Here is a 19,917-nt window from a genome sequence, read left to right as displayed (position 1 = left end):
ACTGTGCTTACTAGGGTAATGTAGCACCTGGCATTTAGCATCACTGTGCTTACTACGGTAATGCAGCATGTGGCATCTAGCATCACTGTGCTTACTAGGTTCATTTAGCACATGACATCTAACATCACTGTGCTTGCGAGGGTCATCTAGAACCTTGCATCTACCATCACTGTGCTTACTAGGGTAATGTAGCACCTGGCATCTAGCATCACTGTACTTACTAGGCTAATCTAGCACCTGAAAACTAGGAGCACTGTGTTTACTAGGGTCATCTATCACCTGGCATCTACCTTAACTGTGCTTACTAGGGTAATGCAGCACCTGGCATCTAGCATCATTGTGCTTACTAGGTTAATCTGGCACCTGACATCTAGCATCACTCTGCTTGCTAGGGCAATCTAGAACCTGGCATCTACCATCACTGTGCTTACTATGGTAATGTAGCATCTGGCATCTAGCATCACTGTGCTTACTAGGGTAATCTAGACATGGCATCTACCATCACTCTGCTTACTAGGTAATCTAGCACATGACACCTAGCATCACTGTGCTTACTAGGGTATTCTAGCACCTGACACCTAGCATCACTGTGCTTACTAGGGTAATCTAGCACCTGATATCTTGCATCACTGTGCTTACTAGGGTAATCTAGAACCTGGCACCTACCATCACTCTGCCTAATATGGTAATCTAGCACCTGACATATAGCATCACTGTGCTTACTAGAGTAATCTAGACCTGGCATCTACCATCACTCTGCTTACTAGGGTAATCTAGCATCACTGTGCTTACTAGGGTGATCTAGAACGTGACATCTACCATCACTGTGTTTACTAGGGTAATGCAGCATGTGGCATCCAGCATCACTGTGCTTACTAGGGTAATTTAGCACCTGACATCTAGCATCACTGTGCTTGCGAGGGTAATCTAGAACCTGGCATCTACCATCACTGTGCTTACTAGGGTAATGTAGCACCTGGCATTTAGCATCACTGTGCTTACTACGGTAATGCAGAATGTGGCATCTAGCATCACTGTGCTTACTAGGGTAATTTAGCACATGACATCTAGCATCACTGTGCTTGCGAGGGTAATCTAGAACCTGGTACCTACCATCACTCTGCTTAATATGGTGATCTAGCACCTGACATATAGCATCACTGTGCTTACTAGGGTAATCTAGACCTGGTATCTACCATCACTCTGCCTACTAGGGTAATCTAGCATCACTGTGCTTACTAGGGTGATCTAGAACCTGACATCTACCATCACTGTGTTTACTAGGGTAATACAGCATTTGGCATCCAGCATCACTGCTTACTAGGGTAATTTAGCACCTGACATCTAGCATCACTGTGCGTGCGAGGGTAATCTAGCATCACTGTGCTTACTAGGGTGATCTAGACCTGGCATCTACCATCACTCTGCTTACTAGGGTAATCTAGCATCACTGTGCTTACTAGGGTGATCTAGAACCTGGCATCTACCATCACTGTGTTTACTAAGGTAATGCAGCATGTGGCATCCAGCATCACTGTGCTTACAAGGGTAATTTAGCACCTGACATCTAGCATCACTGGGCTTGTGAGGGTAATCTAGAACCTGGCATCTACCGTCACTGTGTTTACTACGGTAATGCAGCATGTGGCATCTAGCATCACTGTGCTTACTAGGGTAATTTAGCACCTGACATCTAGCATCACTGTGCTTGCGAGGGTAATCTAGAACCTGGCATCTACCGTCACTGTGTTTACTACGGTAATGCAGCATGTGGCATCTAGCATCACTGTGCTTACTAGGGTAATGTAGCACCTGGCATTTAGCATCACTGTGCTTACTGCGGTAATGCAGCATGTGGCATCTAGCATCACTGTGCTTACTAGGGTAATTTAGCATATGACATCTAGCATCACTGTGCTTGGAAGGGTAATCTAGAACCTGGCATCTACCATCACTGTGCTTACTAGGGTAATGTAGCACCTGGCATCTAGCATCAATGTGCTTACTAGGGTCATCTAGAACCTGCCATCTACCATCACTCTTCTTACTAGGGTAATCTAGCACCTGACATCTAGCATCACTGTTCTTGCGAGGGTAATCTAGAACCTGGCATCTACCATCACTGTGCTTACTAGGGTAATGTAGCACCTGGCATCTAGCATCACTGTGCTAACTGGGAATGCCAACACCTACCCACACTGTCCTTGCTGGCCATAAAGCAATCGGGTCTCACTGGGCTTACTGGCAATACTGATTCAAGGCGTCATGCTCTTCAGTGCACAGTTCCGTCTCATTTGCTCTTCTGTGCCCACTACCTGCCCAATTTGCTCTTCAGCACCACGTTAGGCCCTGATGTGAGGCTCATTATACATTCCAGGATGCATTTGCCCCTCAGTACGCTGTACTGGCCTCATGAGATGCTCAGTGATGCCCTGTCTGCACACCATTACCCATTTCAGATCCCATTTACCCTTCAGTACCAATTGCTATTCTCAGGTACCTTTTAATAAAATGGTCCAATAATAATTATACTAACTTGTTATTCTCCCAAAAGGCTTTACATAGAACACATTACATTCATTATTATTACCCATTTGAAATTGGTACTCACTTTATCGATCTCAGAAGGATGAAAGGCTGAGTCGGCCTTGCCGGCTTTTGATCCTGTGACTTGTAGATCAAACACATAACCGTAACCAGCTCTGAACCCGCTGAGCTATCTTGCCAGCTTCATCTTAATGCTTCTGCACCATTTGCATTTCAGATCTTCTTGATTCTTTGTGGAAGTTCTACCCCCATGTGATCTTGTTGCCCATTGATACACCATGTGTGCCTAATAATACACCAGTTCTGCCCACATTTACCCTTCACGGCTGAGTTTTGCACCCATTTGCACACTGACAACCGTTTTAATCTCCATTTACCCCTCAGTACCCATTTCAAGACCCATCTGCCCAAAGGTACCAATGATTGGTCCAATGAGCCCCCAGTACCCATTTTGCTCCTTGCTTCTCACTCTCTCTATCTAGAACCAGCCCAACGTACTTTTATTGCAGTTCTGGACCCAATGTGCCAACGTGTTATGCCACTATATGTGCCTCAACGACATGTCTGGTTCCATTTGCACCTCACTACCCAGTTCTGGCCCCAGCGTGTCTCTATTTCGCAGCCACTTACTATACACGTATGTCCCATCAGTGCCTACAACCTGCCTCTATGTGCCCTCATAGCCATGTGTGGCCCTATTGGTCCTTCAGAAGCACATCGGGTCCCATTTGACCCATGTGTCTCTCATTACCTAGTGTGGCCCCAGTTTGATTGTCAGTAGCCAATTCTCATCCCATGTGCCCCTCATTACCCAACTGGGACTAGTTTGCACCTTAGTGTTCATTTCTGAGCCATGTTCCCATTGGTACATATTTCTGTCCCATTGGCTCCTTGGCACCCGACACTGGGATCATTGGCTTCACAGTATCCAATTCTGGTTGCTATTTGCTTCTTAGTGCCCAGATCTGCCCTCAAGTGTCCCTCAATGAAGAGTTGTGCCTCATGTACCCCCTAACCCATTCATGGTATTGCTTGTCTGCCAGTGCCTACATCTTTACCCATGCATCCCTGCCCAATGTGTTCTTTGGTGCCAGGGTTTGACCCCACATGGCCTTCAGTTCCCATTTCTCTGCACATTTGCCACTCAGATTCCAGTTCTGGGTCCATTTCCCCCCCCTCAGCATCCAGTTCTGGGTCCATTTCCCCCCTCAGTAGCCAGTTCTGGGTCCATTTCCCCCCTCAGCATCCAGTTCTGGGTCCATTTCCGCCCTCAGTATACAGTTCTGGGTCCATTTCCCCCCTCAGCATCCAGTTCTGGGCCCATTTACCCCCCTCAGTATCCAGTTCTGGGTCCATGTACCCCCTCAGCATCCAGTTCTGGGTCCATTTCCCCCCTCAGCACCCAGTTCTGGGTCCATTTCCCCCCTCAGCACCCAGTTCTGGGTCCATTTCCCCCCTCAGTATCCAGTTCTGGGACCATTTCCCCCCTCAGCATCCAGTTCTGGGTCCATTTACCCCCTCAGTATCCAGTTCTGGGTCCATTTACCCCCTCAGCATCCAGTTCTGGGTCCATTTCCCCCCTCAGTATCCAGTTCTGGGTCCATTTCCCCCCTCAGCATCCAGTTCTGGGTCCATTTCCCCCCTCAGCATCCAGTTCTGGGTCCATTTACCCCTTTCTGCCAATGTATTGTCCTATTTGGCCCACTGTCCTCAGTTACGGTGCCATCTGCCTCTCTATTGCCAGTTTTGGCGGTATCAGGTAATATTATCCCCATAGATAATGTTGCCAGGAAACAGCATAGGCAACATTATATATGAAGACAATATATGGGGTAAATGGGAGCAGGGTTGCGGGGGTGTCCACCACAGGTTCCAAGAGGTAATATCGCTGCAAAAAAAACGACGCCATTCTTGTTTTAGCCCCATTGGACCTCATGGGCCAACGCTGACCCCTTTTTGCCCCTGAACACATCATTCTGTCCCCGTACCTTCCTCAGCACACACTCAGTAAGGGCCAAAGGGGCCTCTTTATGCTGATCTCTGGCCCACTTTTCCCTTAATACCTACATTTCCACACTAATTTGCTCCCCTTAGGCTATTTAAGGCCCCATTTGCCCCTCTTGCTCCATGGGCCCACCTGTTTCGATTTCTTTTCTGGCTCCATGTGCCACCCAGTAGTCCTGGGCTAGTGCTAGGTATGATCAGTTGGTGCAGTAGGGCAGGTCTGGGCATTGGCGGCCCCTCAAGCAACAGCTGCAACCTGCAGAAAGACTGCTTCCCTCTATGATGCTGCAAGCTCCTGCCAATGCTCACAGCGCCCCCACGTGGGGTCGCTAAAGACAACTCTTTTTCCCAACCCTGAAGAATGGGTACTGCAGGTGACACTGGTTTATCACAAATACTGTTTGTTATTGTCAGGGCATTTAAAGGAGATGCTGTTTATTAGACATGGCTCACAGGGGTGATCATGTTTTTTTCTAGACGATCCTAATGCATTTTAATCTTTGGCCGATGGAGACCTACACAAAGGTCCTGTTAGTCACTGCAATCTGTGCCTCCTTTCAAGACAATTTTCAGACTGTCCCCTTATTTACATGTGTGCTAATTTGGCACAACAAAAGGGGGGTGATTTTCTGTGTAGCGTCACATTTTCTTCCTATATAGCATGCCGCTGACCCAATATATTTTATTAGCGTTTATTAAAGTCTGGAAAGTGCTGCTTTGCATTCTGGTATAGATAGTGTTCCAGAGGTATTGCATTCTTTCATACCCAGGAGACTTTTCCAATTTATTTTTTCCTTCAAAATTATTTCGAAAAAACTGGGCGGTGGGAAGGAAGGGTGTCGTGGTAGGGTTTCTAATAAAGTTAAGGGACTTTGGGGGGACTAACAAATATAAACAAATTATTATTTTTAAATAACTCATGTCGCTGTAGAGACATAGCACCGTTCCAGTCACCACTTAACGGCTATCCTGAGCAAATCATTTACCCAACAGTGCCGTATCTGCGAACATTTGGAAGTCCCCAAATTCAGTACATTATTTAAAAACAAAAACAAAAACACTTATGGTACTGTTACATAACTAATAATAACTGTTGAATGAGCAGGTGCTTACAGGAGTGACACGCAATGACACACACACATTGCATTTCACATTCCCTTTTATGCGCTTCATTTACTCTTATTTGCACTTGGTAAGGTTGCTAAAGTGCCCCCGGGCTCCCAGTTTCCCTCCTGAGGACTCAACATCTTTCTGTGGTGTTCTTCAGTTTGGTTTTCCCGCTGTAAAGGGAAACCAGTGCTTTGGCATCCCGTTCCCACCTCCCAGGCTCACCGAGTTTGCTTGACAGCTTCTGTGTCCTCTGCAGCTCCTGCTTGCCTGCAGTTTGCTTCTCGGTGTTCAGATGGCGTGGATACTGCCCTCCAGTTCCTATGAATGCCAAGAGGTTTTTCCACTATCTCTCACGGCCTCTACATGGCAGACCTGCTCCGGCATTCTTCTTTCTTTGGTCTTCTCGCTGAGCCGGCGGGCTCTACGGTCTTCTCAGCAGCACAGTAGTTCCTCGGTTGATGCAGAGAGGACGAGGCTTTCCCATGCAGCGTCTCTCTCCTTTCAGCTGGTTAGGATATTTAAATGTTCTGGCTCGCAACCACTAGAGCAGGTTGTGTGCTTCTCGCCTTTACTGATCCTTATTGCTCCATTCAGCTTTCTTGTCACTGTTCTTTCACGTGCATGGAAATGGTAGTCAGTTTCTGGTAACTTACGTATAGAACATTGGGAGGTATGATCAGTAGGTCCCATGGATGGTTGGAAGGAGCTACTAATATAGGCCATTAGGGCATGCTGAATGGATGGGATATCCATAAAAGGAAAAAAGGGACACCATGTCTCATCTGATGGTGTTGTTAACCCCCCCGGGGTTCTCCTCCCCCCATGTAGTCCTCCCTCATATAAACACCCCCAGGGACAGGATCAGGTAGCGGCTATCGTCCCCTGGCCATACGGGGTGGCTACCTCTGAGAAAGAAGTGATGACATAATTAGATTCATTACAATACACAGGGGCTGCCCGCAGCTCCCATTCACATGTACAGTGGGAGGCGCAGCCCACACTTGCTATTCACAGGCTACATAACTACCATGCTCTCCATTCACAGTAAGTACCCAGCACTCCCATCCACATTGTCAAAGCTGACTTTGCTTTATATCTTCATGAACTGGGTACAGAGTGAAACCTTAACTATGACAGCAACTGACGAGGCAGCCACAGCCATTTTAGGGGCAGTGGTGAAGAGACATCTGATTGCTTGTCCCTTAGGAGGTGTGCATGTTACACCAGGCTCCGTCCACGACTCATGTACACCCAGTTCTCCAGCCTCCAGCTCAATGATTGAGAAATAAATTGGTCAAAATACAAAAAAGCAGAGAAAGACACAGCACAAAGGAGCAAGGGCTAGTTCACAAGCTCGAATAATTAAAGTATACCCACAATAGGACAGGGACAGAGAAGAGGAGAGAAGACGAGGAGGAGGAAGATATAAATGGACACATTAGGAAATGTGAGGCTATGCAGCACTGCACCAGCTCAAACGATGCCGCAAGTTCTTGCAAGCACAATCCCAAATCCAAAGCTCCCTGCAAACAAGACCCCAGAGTTCACAAACTGTTAGGTCTTGACGAGGATTGACCTGTAATCGAGGCGGGTGAGACGCTGGTCTGAGTTCAATATCAGGATTCAATGCAGAAAGTGGATCAATGCCTCTATAAGCATCCACCAGCCTGAACTCACAGGGTGGCATGCACTTATAGGGCAGAGCCCAAGGGTATAACCTTTGCTCCACGGGAAGACAGCTGATCTCCATATTGGATGACAGAATGTTGGGATGCTTAGACAGCGGTTTCACAGAAAGAGCTCCCTGGAATTAATGGTAAGTGAAACAAGGAGGGGGCAGGAAGCGTAGCAGCAAAAGGAAGCAAGACGCAAGGAAGAAAGCGAGGAAAGTAACAGGATGCGTCAGAAATGAAAACAGCACTGAACGAAGGAGTGTCCGTGCTTGCGGGGAAAAGCGAAGAGACGCTGTTGACTTACCACTGATCCGGTTCCTATTTAGATAGAGTTGCCAGCAAGTCGGAAGACTCTCTCTGACTTCCCGCCGCTCTCTTGGATTTGCTTAGACCGTGACTTGTTCCTTTGAATACAGAGAAATGATGCCGCCATCTTGCAGAGGTATTTGTTCCATAGGGATGATGCTTTCTCCATTGCTGCCATAATGACCAGGTATGGGATAGATCCCTAAAACACACAATCCCAGGAACAATTCTGATGTTGGGCAAGCAGTGAGTGTGTCCAGTATAAACCCACCCTTTACCCACGCAGGAGTGATTTACAGCACAGAAACTCAAAAGAATCTAAGCCCCACTAAGACAATAACCTCCTTGGGGTCTCTTAGGTCCCACCCCGACTCAGGGTCTATTTCGGTTCTCTGCAGCTTGGGGCTTCTCGGCTCCCACTCCGCCTTGGTTTTTTTGGGTCCACTCCGTCTTTGGTTTTTTGGGTTCACCCCACCTTGGAGCTTAATGTTCTGGTCTCGACCCCCCTCCTCCCAGTTCCCTGAAGCCACTGCGTGACTTTGTGTTCGAGGTGGTGCTCCTGCGCCGACCCCTTACCGCCAATTACGAGGTCCCTTAGCGCCATGGAGCTGTTAACACCTGCTTTTAGCAGGTGTTAAAATCCATGGCGCTAAGGGACCATGGAGTTAATTACGCCACCGTAATTTACGGTGGCGTAATTAACGCCTTCCCCACTCCCATTATGCCCTATGGGGCAAAAATGGGAATGGGGAAGGGTAAATGGGGATTGGGGACTTACCGCCCCGCCAAGGTCGGAATGGGGCGGTAAGTCCGCCAACCACCATGGCGTAAACGTAGTTTACGCCATGGTGGTAAAGTCACGGCCCAGGCGGTAACTTACCGCCTGGGTCGTAATGAGGCCCAGAGAGCAGCTTACTAGGCTTGTCAACCCGGTTCTGCATTGGAAGCAGCGGTATCCAGTCATTTATTGCAAACCATACAGAGTAGTACATAACAGAGCGGACAATAACACCGAAAACCACAGAAATGTTTAAATAAATATATAAAGGGTTGTGGGATAAGGGGTTAAAATGGGTCAGGATGGGTTGGGGTGGCTTTAAAAGGGTGGAAAAAAGGGGGCTTGGTGGACCCTCCCCCAAATAAAAAAAATAAAAAAGAATTGTGTTTTTCAGTGTTTTGTCCAGGATGAAATTGACCAATCTGTAATTGTGGTCGGTAAGATCACATATAACCGCAGCTGCTTGCACTCGCTTCTCGCTGGTTTCCCTGCATGCACTTTACTAGCTTCTCAGCAGGAATTCACTCACCTTTGCTTTCGTGGCTCAGCCGCTCCAGCTCCTCGCTTGGCAGGTAATATAATGTAAAGCGATCTTATGTAGCGCTCTAATGCCAATAATGTTGGCCTCACTGAGCATGGCTCTGCAAGAAAGGAGTGCAGAGTGTATTGGTTGGATAGAAAGGAGTGCAGGGTGTATTTGTTGGATAGCGGGAAGGCAGATGCTGAAAGCTTTGGTGTTGATGGCTGCAGCTCGGAAGTATCCGTTACCTTAAGTTGTCTGCTATTGGTATAGACTGGCCAGGTTAGCCATATGGGCATCTCCGGATTGTGGAGTACAAAAGTTAACAGCATGGTTGTCGATAGAGGATGGATAGGGTCTCAATATGTTAAATGCACGAATCCTAGAAGGTCGTCTGTAGGAGTGTGGTAGGTGTAAGGATGCAAGATTGTAGTAGTGAAGAGTTAGTTGAGGAATGATGGGGTGGAGGGTGGAGGAAGGGGTGTAATCACTTACTTGCTCTTGGAGGTACATTTCACTGACATTAAAGGTGCGGACCAGTGACATGCAGGAGAGATTCCATGAGACAGCCTGATTGCTGCAGATGGTAGTGCCAAGAGTTTAGAAAATGCTCGTGTTTGAATTAGCTTAATTGTTTCCTAGTGCACAGTTCTGTATTTGGTTGCTATTTCTTTCAAAGTGGAAGGTACTGTGACAGGGCGTAGCATCTGCCACCCGGGGACAAGCCATTTCTCCCTGAACTCGGTGTTGTGGGTGGGGATCCTTCCCACAACAGGACATAGACCTGCCTCCTGAAACAGGTTGTGGCACCCGACTACCCCATGGTCCTCCCCTAAATGGCTCCAATGATCAGGTAGGAGACATAATCACATAATATACTCCTGTTAGAGTAATATGTCAATAGGCAAACAAACATTACAACATCAAGTTCAAATATGGGTGACAATTATCACAATATGGGATGTGGAAATGCTTGCTACAGATGAATACATGGATTTGTTCACTAGCTGTACATGAAAACGTTTTGGTGTGATCTTTCCACACAAAATCTCACATGCAACCAATACAACCTTGCCTCATATTATTTTGTCTTGTGGTCAATGGGAGGGTATGCAATACTAAATGTGTGCTCATCCAGGACTACAGAACCAACAAACTAAAATGAGGATTTGGTCAGACTAAGGTGACATTCTTAACTACTATAATGAAAATCCCTTACGTTAATGTGCTAATACCAACCTGATACTATCAAGCATATCTTATTTTACTGGCTGTTCCATTATGTAAAACAGGTTAACATTGTAAAGGTTCTCAATAGACTAAGAATGAATGGATTGACCAGGAGTGGGCAAGGATATCATTTGGTGAATCAGTCACTCCCTAAATCTCATGATAAACTAAAATATATTTTGGTGTAAATGAAGTTAGCTTATGATTAGGTTATAAGAGACTCAGAAATAAGACACTCAGCCTCATTACGAGTTTGCCGGTCCGGTAACAACAGTCCCAGTAAGCTACCAGCACCGTTGTTAACGGACCGGCAAACTACGAGTTCTGCGAGCGGGTGCCTTTCAGCCCAATAGGTGAGAACTGGCGGCAGAACGGCACCCGCACACAGACCTTGAGGGATGCACCGGCACCATTCATGAATAGTGACGGTGCATCCATCCTCCCCATTCCCATTGAGTCCAATGGGACGCAAATGGGAATGGGGAGACATTTTTACTGGCACCCGGCAATGGGGAATTACAGGGACCGCCCGGGCTGTAATTCCCCGGTGAGTCCCCATTGCCGGGTGCTGGTAAAAAAAAACAACCCTGGCAGCAGCCGTGCCATTTTTACCGGCATGGCTACCGCCAGGGTCCTAATGAGGCCCATTGTGTTAATAATACATTTACTCCTACTAATCAGTAAAATGTAATACAATTTATATTTTTTGATACCTGCATTGGAGTTTCTATTGGGCCACCCTTTTCATCTGGATAGGTTAGTGGGCAGTGCTGTCACGATTAGAGTTGGGTTAAGTTTGATTTGATATAAACATCAGCTTCTTCCTTCCCCATAGCCAATCAAATTGCAGGTAACAATGGTAGAATATGCCAGTATTAGCAGGGCTTTAAGTGGGGTAAGAAATCGAGAGGGGGCTCTTATTTGGTGATGTGGCTTGTGGGATGAGGGGGGCCTGAAAAGTACACAAACCATTGTATGGTACACACATGAAAATATAAATGCTTACATACATATATATTTGTTTGCATGCCTTACTATGGTTTGTGTATGATATGATATGGCATTTATAACGCACCTATACACAAGTGTGCCAAGGAGCGACGAGGCAAGGGGGGGCAGAGGGAATACAGAAACGATCTTACATGGCCAGGTGACATTGAGATCTTGCAAGTGCAGGGGAGGGGGGAAGGGAACAAGTGCAGGGGGTATGGGAAGGGGGCAGTGCAGTACATAGGATAACAGTGAAATAAATTAACACAATAAATAAAAAGTGCGGCCAGCTGGTGGCAAGTGCAGAGATTTCAGTCCTGGAGAGATAAGATCCCTGGGCTTCATGCCAACGACAAGTCTTGCAGTCCTGTTTTGGATGAGTTGCAGAGGGCGGAGAGTAGAGGCAAGCAGATTTAGAAAGAGTCTGTTTCAGTAGTCCAGAGTCTTAGAGACGTCAGAGATGTGAGGAGAGAAGGAAAGTGTGGAGTCGAAGATGACCCCGATGTTTTTAGACTCACAGGTGGGAGCAGGGAGAGGGCCAAGAGAGGCTGGCCAGAGAGTGACAGGAAAGGAGGGAGCAGGTGTGCTAATGAGTAGAATCTCTGTCTTACTGGCATTAAGGTTGAGATCATTGGCGGCACACCACTCCTGTATGGCAGAGAGCCAGTCAGAGATGAGAGAAGGAGAAGAGGAGACCGAAGGGAGCCTGAAAATTAGTTGAGTGTCATCCGCATAGCACTGAAAGTTGGGGCAGAGAGCGGCAATGCGGTGGGCAAGAAGTGCCAGGTATTGGATGAACAGCCGGGGAGAGAGGTTAGACCCCTGGGGAACACCACAGGTAGAGATAGAGGAGAGGAAGGACCCAATTTGGACCTGGGAGGGTCGAGGGGAGAGGAAAGAATTCAGCCAAGCCAGGGCCTGATCGATGATACTCAGGTTATCATGGATTCGGTTGAGCAGCATGGCATGGTTGACAATGTCAAAGGCAGAAGAGAGATCAAGTAAGAGGAGGACACAGGGGGTGTTGGAATCATGGTTGGAGTGCAGGTCTTCACAGTTGTGCAGGAGAGCAGTTTCTGTGCTTCTGGCAGCTCTGAAGCCAGGCTGATGATCATGGAGCTAACCAACAGATTCAGTGTGAAGATTGAGCTGGGAGATGGCCAGCTTTTCCAGAAATTTGCCCAGTAGAGGAGTGATGGAGATTGGGCGATAGTTAGCCGGGCAGGAAGGGTCGGCAGAGGTTTTCTTAAGAAGAGGGTGCACAAGGGAGTGCTTCAGGGGGACGGGAATACTACAGTGGCAAAGGAGTGGTTACATAAGTCAGCCAGAGCAGGAGCCAGGGTGTCAATGTGGTCCTTGATGGTTTTGGAGGAAAAGGGGTGAACCTGTTTTGACAAGACTTTCATAGATCGGACTAGAAACCAAACCTTGGCGAGGAAAGGTGGCTGAAGTAGGGCCAGAGGAAGAGCAGGGAGTTGAGGGGGAGAGGAAGAAAGAGAGGACAGGATGTCCTGAGTTTTAGAGATGAAGTGAGAAGCCAGGGCTGTGCAGAGGGCTTGGGAGGGGACAGGAGATGTAGAGACTGCAGCTGGATTGGCCAGCTCCTTGCAGATTTTAAAGAGTTTGGCCGAGTTGTTAGATGCCGCAGAGACGCAGTCTTGAATGTGGGCTCTCTTCTTGGTGCGGATAGAGAGCTGGTATCACCTTTGGAGCAGGCGGCAGGCCAGTTTGTCAGAGGATGTACCAGAAGCACGCCATTTCCTCTCAGCCACCCGGCACTTGTGTTTAAGGGTGACGAGGTCTGAGTCGTACCAAGAGATGCACTTGGCTTTGGGCTTCAAGCGGATCATCATGACAGGGGCACAAATATCGAGAGTATTAGATATAGCAGAGTGGAGCATGGAAAGGGTTGTGTCAGGGTGTGAAATGGCAAATGGGGTAAGAGGGTGAGAAAGTGGCGTTGAAAGCTCTAACTGACACATGCTTCATGGGTCGGATAACCGAGAAGGTAGGTGGCAATGCTGGCGTTGGCTTGGCCTGAGGGGTAGGGAGGGTGAGCTGGGATCGAAAGGGGAAGGTCTTAAGCAATCAGAACATCCAGAGTGTGCCCTGCAGAGTGAGTCGGGTCAGAGGGGAGAGTGAGAGAGAGTACTTCAATATGGCTTGAACAGTATACAAACCATAGAAAGGTACACACACACAAATATATAAGATTTGTGTGCATACCTTATGGTTTGCATACTTTTCAAGCCATCTTTTTTAAACATTTCTATCTTTGTAAAAGATGGCTTGAAAAGTACACAATTCAATCCATCTTTCATAATGCTTTGATCCCGGACAAAGTCGGAGGCGTCTTTGTCCGTCGGCAAAGCTTTATAAAAGATGGCTTGAACTGTGTACTTTACAAGCCATCTTTTATAAACATAGAAATTAGCACAGGTTCGCCAAGGGTCAAAGATGCCATGGTGACCTGCGGAGGGTGCCGGGCAACAAGAGGACAGTAACTTCTTCTTGTGACCCCAAGAGGAAGTTACAGTGACTGACTGAAGCGTCAGCTTGCCTGATTCGAAAAGGACGCCTCTCCCGTTGCGGCGGTGGTGGGATATTGTGTACTGCCATGGTGTGGTGGGATCGGGGCCCGGCTCATCCCCACTTTTTGGTGCCTGCCGGTGGCCCCAGCCCACTTAAAGCACTGAGAATTAGTCTTTGTTCCCTGCTCTGGTGTGTTCTATAATATCTGTCATTTTCTCCAGTCACTTCCATCTCACCTATTAGACTTTCTGTCATTCCTTCAAGGAGTGGTGTACTTTTGCAGGAGGGCAAGGGGTGTCACAGCCTGTTTTCGTTCTCCAGTGTCTTTTTGGATATTTCATTCCCCACGCAATCATCTTCTGACAACTAAGGATGGCGATCATTCTGAGCCAGAGCAGCCCATTGCACCCAGCATTTTTGTCTGAATTAAAGAAATAAAATAGGATCCTGTGCATTTACAAATACTGTTGAAGTCAGAATTAGGTAACCCCAAGAAAAGAAAAAAGAAAATCAGAGAAATACAATCATGACAATGCAAAAGTTTAAAAAGTTGGCAATGGCATTAATTCAAACATAAAAATAATGAAGAAAGTCATCTCACTAATTAAAACAACTGATGCGCCACTGTTCCCGAAAGCAGTCACACACAAAGAGAAACCAGAAAAAGAAATATGTTTAACATACAAATGGAGGTATTACTAACAATGTATTTTTAATGTTCACACACAGTGACATATTGGCAGAAGCCCAATCTTCTTTCAATCAGCATTTCATTCAGTTTATGAAGGTTTACTTTGGCATCCTGGATCAATTTTGTTTGGTAAACATTTCTGATCACTATTCCTTCTTGAAATTCAGCGAGACTGGCTATAATAATCATTACGCCTACAACAATTTCATTTCAACCAGAAAGGTACCATTTCATTTGCAAATTTGCATGCGTTTCATTGCCTCAAAATTCTATGAATACGTCTATTCCATTTACACATCCTTCTTTATTTACGAAAGGGAAGCGTTTCACAAAACAGTGATTTAGCCAGTGGTAATTTGTCACTATTTGCGTGTCAAGGACAAGTGGAAATCGATGTGGAAGCCTGGTCTTCAGAGATTTAGTCAATATCCATGCCAAACAAAGTCCCATTGAAGAAGCACTTTCTCCTTTCTGAAGTTGCTTCAGTAGCAGAAGAGATTTCCACACCTGCATGTTCTTTCTGATGACAGATAAGTACATCCTGCATACTGAAGTATTTCCCACATTCAGTACATTGAAAGGGTTCCTCATGTGTGTGTTGTCTGGTGCCTCACAAGGCTACTGTGCACACTGAAGCTTTTTCCACATTCAGCACATGTATAAGGTTTCTCACCTGTATGTGTTGGCAGGTGATTAATAAGACAACCCTTCTGACTGAATCTTTTCCCACATTCACTGCACTGATACGGTTTCTCGCCTGTATGTGTTCTCTGGTGTTGAATAAGCTCTCCCTTCTGAACAAATCCTTTCCTGCATTCAGTGCACTCATGTGGTTTCTCACCTGTATGTGTTCGCAGGTGATTAATAAGATGTCCTTCCCACTGAAGCTTTTCCCACATTCACTGCACTGGTATGGTTTCCCACCTGTATGTGTTCTCTGGTGGCAAATAAGTTCTCCCTTCAAAATGAAGCTTTTCCCACATTCAGTGCACTTGTAAGGTTTCTCACCTGAATGTGTTGACTGATGGTAAAGAATGCCTGCTTTCTGATGGAAGCTTTTCCCACATTCCGTGCACTGATAAGGTTTCACACCTGTATGCATTCTCTGGTGGCAAATAAGTTGCCCCTTCTGAACAAACCCTTTGCCACATTCAGCACACTTATGAGGTTTCTCGCATGTATGTGTTTTCTGATGCCGACTAAGCTGTCCCTTATCAACAAAACTTTTCCAACATTCAGTACACGCATACGGTTTCTCGCCTGTATGTGTTCTCTGGTGGTGAATAAACTGCTGCTTCCGAGCAAAGCTTTTCCCACAGTCATTGCACTTGTGCAGTTTCCCCCCCTGTATGTGTTCTCTGGTGGCCATTATGCTGTCCCTTCTGGACAAACACTTTCCCACATTCAGTGCAATCATGAGCTTTCTCACTGGTATGTTTTCTCTGGTGGTTAATAAGGTGTCCCTTCTGAACAAACCCTTTCCCACATTCGATGCAATTGTAAAGTTTTGCACCTGAGTGTGTTAATTGATGATCATTAAGACCACCCTTCTGACTGAATCCTTTCCCACATTCACTGCACTTATGAGGTTTCTCACCTGTATGTGTTCTCTGGTGCACAATAAGCTGTCCCTTCCGAACAAAACCCTTCCTACATTCAGTACACTGATGAGGTTTTTCAACTATGCTTTTGTGTGGGAAATACGTATGTTCTGGAGATGGCAACTTTTCCCACATCCTTTGTATTGGTAAGGTTTCTTGCCAGCATATTTTGTCAGAAGCTTATTAAGAGGACCCTTTTCACTGAAACATTTCCAAATTCAGAATTCAGATGAGCTTTCTCACGTGCAGGTAATTTCTAGTGACAATTCCTATCAACAAATGACCCTTACATTCACAATGTATATAAAATAGCGTTCTATCAGGACTAAAAGACAAAACAAAAAGGCCTTTTGTACTGTACATCAAACAAAGTTGCTTTCAGTAATTTAGAATTTGAGATATGTTTTGTAGCGCTATGTTGCTGGATGTTGCCACAGGGGTGTTGAATGGACGTAAACGTTTATATATTCAATAGCTTTCTCATTCCCACTTCCTGAATACTCTGAAAAGACAACTGGTCCCCAGATGGTATCATCCTAAGATGTTAGGTAATTGCATGTTCCATCATTGAAGCCTTCAATGCATTAGTCCAGGCAATTTAACAATCACTTGTGTTGCATTTCTGGGGCATCAATCACCTATTGAAATAAAAGAAGGTGCATATTGTTAATTTCAACATGTTCACTATTGCAGGCATCACATGTATTAAGCAGACTAATTCTTGGCAGTAGTGAGGTGCATTAGTTATTTACTGATTTAACAATGATGAGTGCCATGTATTGGGGAACGGCACCCTAATAGGTGGTAGAATAGGAGAGTAAGTGTGCACCATTGATGAAATATAATTTGACAGAGGCGATATGTAGCAGGAATAGCAGAATTACATTTTTTTACTTAGAAGCTTTTGGTATCCAAGAGCATAAGAAAAAACATTAGGCAGGTTTGATGACCAAAATATTTGAACAGTATATTCTCCATACTTCCATATATAAACTATTGGGACATGTGTTTCACACTAGGTCCGCAGTTTGCTACCAATCGTGGGCATTATTTAAACACTCTATTACGCCATTAGTGATGACTTCATTAACATGGGATGAATGTTTATTGCTACAAACACAAATACATGACCAAAAGCACTGTTGAAGAAGCAAGAACAGATATGAGATGTAGGGACATAGCACCAGTCTCTTCCCACTGTGAAATTGGCAAAATGTCACAGCTGCCGCCGGAGTCATTTTTTTCCGGCACCCGGAAATGGGGACTCACCGGGGCATTACAGCCCTGGTGATCCCAGTAATTCCCCATTGCCGGGCACCAGAAATGATTACTCCCCATTCCCATTCGAGTCCAATTGGACTCAATGGGAATGGGGAGGACGGATGCACCGGCACCATTCATGAATGGTGCCGGTGCATCCGTGAAGGTCTGCGAGTGGGTGCCTGTCAGCCCGCCAGGTCAGACCTGGTGGCCTGACAAGCAACTCGCTCTCAGAACTCGCAGTTTTCCAATCCGGTAACAACGGTGCCAGTAGCTTATGGCACCATTGTTAACGGACCAGCAAACTTGTATTGCGGCCCATTGACTTTAAATCAAGTTGCACTCCAAACGCATCACTCTCCCCCAGGTTTGACAGAAAGAACAAGCTTATGTAAGAGACCGACAGAATGACATTTTGGCAATGAACGTGTTGACTCCCCCCTAATCCTGCCTCAATCATTCCATTTACCTTTCTAATTGTTTATACACATGGCCCAATGCCAAGGACACTAGTTAATTGGGGGTGACCACTTATAGACCTCTTCAAAAGATCACTGGGTAGTTTATTGGAGAGGGAACACTCTTTGTAATTTTTAAGCAATTAGTGTAACTGGTCCTATTACTTGCCGGTTTCCCATAACCTGATTCTAGCCCTTTCCTTTTGTGGATACATTCTAAGTGTGACCCTTCTAAATTCTAGGATGCCGTAAAATTCAACCTCCGCAAGCCCCTGTACCCTCCTTGCTGTGACCAAGAACTCACTAACATTTACCCTGAGATCCGGTTTTAGCATGGCATGTCCCAAGCGATCGGTGGGGATAAAGCCCCATAATTGTTTGATAATACTTAAGAACTCCCTAATACTTCTCACAATTTACTGATTACATTCATTATTCTTGCTGACATACTGTTGAAATTTTACAGCCCATGCTCTAGGTGAAATCCATCAGTCGCTCAGTCCCCCTACCCGTTGCCAATGTCATTAGCAGGTTTAAATTCTGCCCACCCCCAATGAAAAGATCTGATACTGTCAGGGATAAGGTTTGGGGTAAGGGACGTCGTTTCCTGTAACCAAAAAAAAGTTAAATAGGCAAAAGACTACATTTCCCAGCATGCTTTGGGAGTGTGTCGTTCGGAGGATTTTGCGCAGCACTCCAGTTGGTCATGATGAGGAACTGCTTAAAGGCCGCCGCCGCCCATGCCTCAGTGCAGGTTATTACAGATTATCAGCACGGGTGGCGGCAGCGGAGAACGTGAAGAGATTAGGCAGTTCCGGGACGCCGAAGGACTGTTGAGCTGCTCCCCGGGCAGCGACGGTGATGAGCAGCAGCTGAAGCAGGAAGGGCAGCGGCGGTGAACGGCCCTTCTTTTCGTGTTGGGCATCAGACTTCAGGGCCGGGAGGCCTCGTGAGGCATCCGGACTGTCAGTTAAGTGCACTAATCCATTGGTATTGCTTATAAAGCATGTGTTCTTTTGGCTACTTACATTTGGCACAAACATTGCTGGGAGCATGATAAGAAACACACCATTAAGCTAAGAACTGACAAAAATTACGCCTGGCTATGATGGATTTGCTAGGAGAGAATCATCTCTAGTTCATTTGTTTTAGGGAATCATTACATGGTGGCCCACAGGAAGAGGGCACATGTTTTGTGTATATGTATTGCTATTGTTTGTCGCTTCACTGTGCCCTGGGGGGCCATGAGTTTTGTATCTTCACGCAAGGGCTTTCACTTTTGTTTGTGCCATTACACTTGTTTGCAAACTTCTGTGTACCAAGTGCAATATTCCACCGTTTGCTTCAGTATTGTGTCATGTCAGAGTATTTCACTCCATGTTCTTTGTATGGAAAATGGTGTCTTATATGACCATTAATAAGGGTATGTTATGCTAGGTACACTTCTGTCTATTGGAATTGTATGCAGGAGGTTTATTTCAGGTTTAGGAGGTCAGGTTAGGTGTTCATGATTTAGGTTACAGGTATAGGAGTATTGACCTACACAGAAGTTATTGTTATGTACCTGCTTGTTATGTTTTCCCCTCCTCTCCTTTGTCATTCCACCCCCTTTCCCTAAATCCATCTTTCCCCCATTGGGTGCCACGTGGCTTTCTGTGTTACTCATTATCAGGCGCCCATGCCAACCACGGTGGGAGGGTCGATCTATTCAGCTTCTGTGGTTCGGGAGAGGGGGTCGAGTCCCCTATCCTCCCTTTGTTAGTTTGACAGATACATTGTTAATAATATCCTTCATTTGCATAATTTTGCCTCTAGAGACCCCATCTCATCAAATGGACAGATTTAATATCGTCCTTAAATGCAGCGAAGGACGATTCAGATAACGTTTTTCTAAGTGTGGCACTGCTTTTGGCCACAGCCCCCTCCTCCTCCATGGTGGAGGCAACAGGGTCCCTTAGGAGTACTTATTAATCTAGAGTGTAAGGATCCTGCAGATCCATGGCTCCAAAGGTTGTGGTAGTCCATGGAGTTAGCCCTGATTAAGTTGATCTCACAATGCCAAGCTGTTATCATGTGCAGCCCACATGTTCTAGCGGCCATCCACAAAAGCCTACACATGCCCCATGACCTTCCACCGTCATTAGTATCTCATCAGCCTGCCATGATACTGTGAATACTGCCTAACAGTGCTTGGTCTCGTGGACAATCACTCCTGCT

The 19,917-nt window shown here is 46.1% G+C and overlaps 1 protein-coding gene across 3 annotated transcripts in view; it reads right to left on the bottom strand.

Annotated features, from left to right (window-relative positions):
• Nucleotides 1-14,383: 14,383 nt before the first annotated feature.
• LOC138516961 (zinc finger protein 630-like) overlaps nucleotides 14,384-19,917 on the bottom strand; it is a 172,806-nt gene continuing 167,272 nt past the window's right edge. For all 3 annotated transcript variants that reach the window (XM_069632437.1, XM_069632436.1, XM_069632435.1), the window contains one exon: nucleotides 14,384-16,620. In XM_069632437.1, the coding sequence (XP_069488538.1) occupies nucleotides 14,992-15,798 (807 nt within the window). In that variant the 5' untranslated portion in view covers nucleotides 15,799-16,620 and the 3' untranslated portion in view covers nucleotides 14,384-14,991. The remainder of the gene's footprint in view (nucleotides 16,621-19,917) is intronic.

The sequence above is a fragment of the Ambystoma mexicanum genome, chromosome 6q (assembly GCF_040938575.1).
Source record: "Ambystoma mexicanum isolate Mex_15411 chromosome 6q, UKY_AmexF1_1, whole genome shotgun sequence".
NCBI classification, from domain to species: Eukaryota; Metazoa; Chordata; class Amphibia; order Caudata; family Ambystomatidae; genus Ambystoma; species Ambystoma mexicanum.
This window is presented reverse-complemented; position numbering and strand designations above follow the sequence as displayed.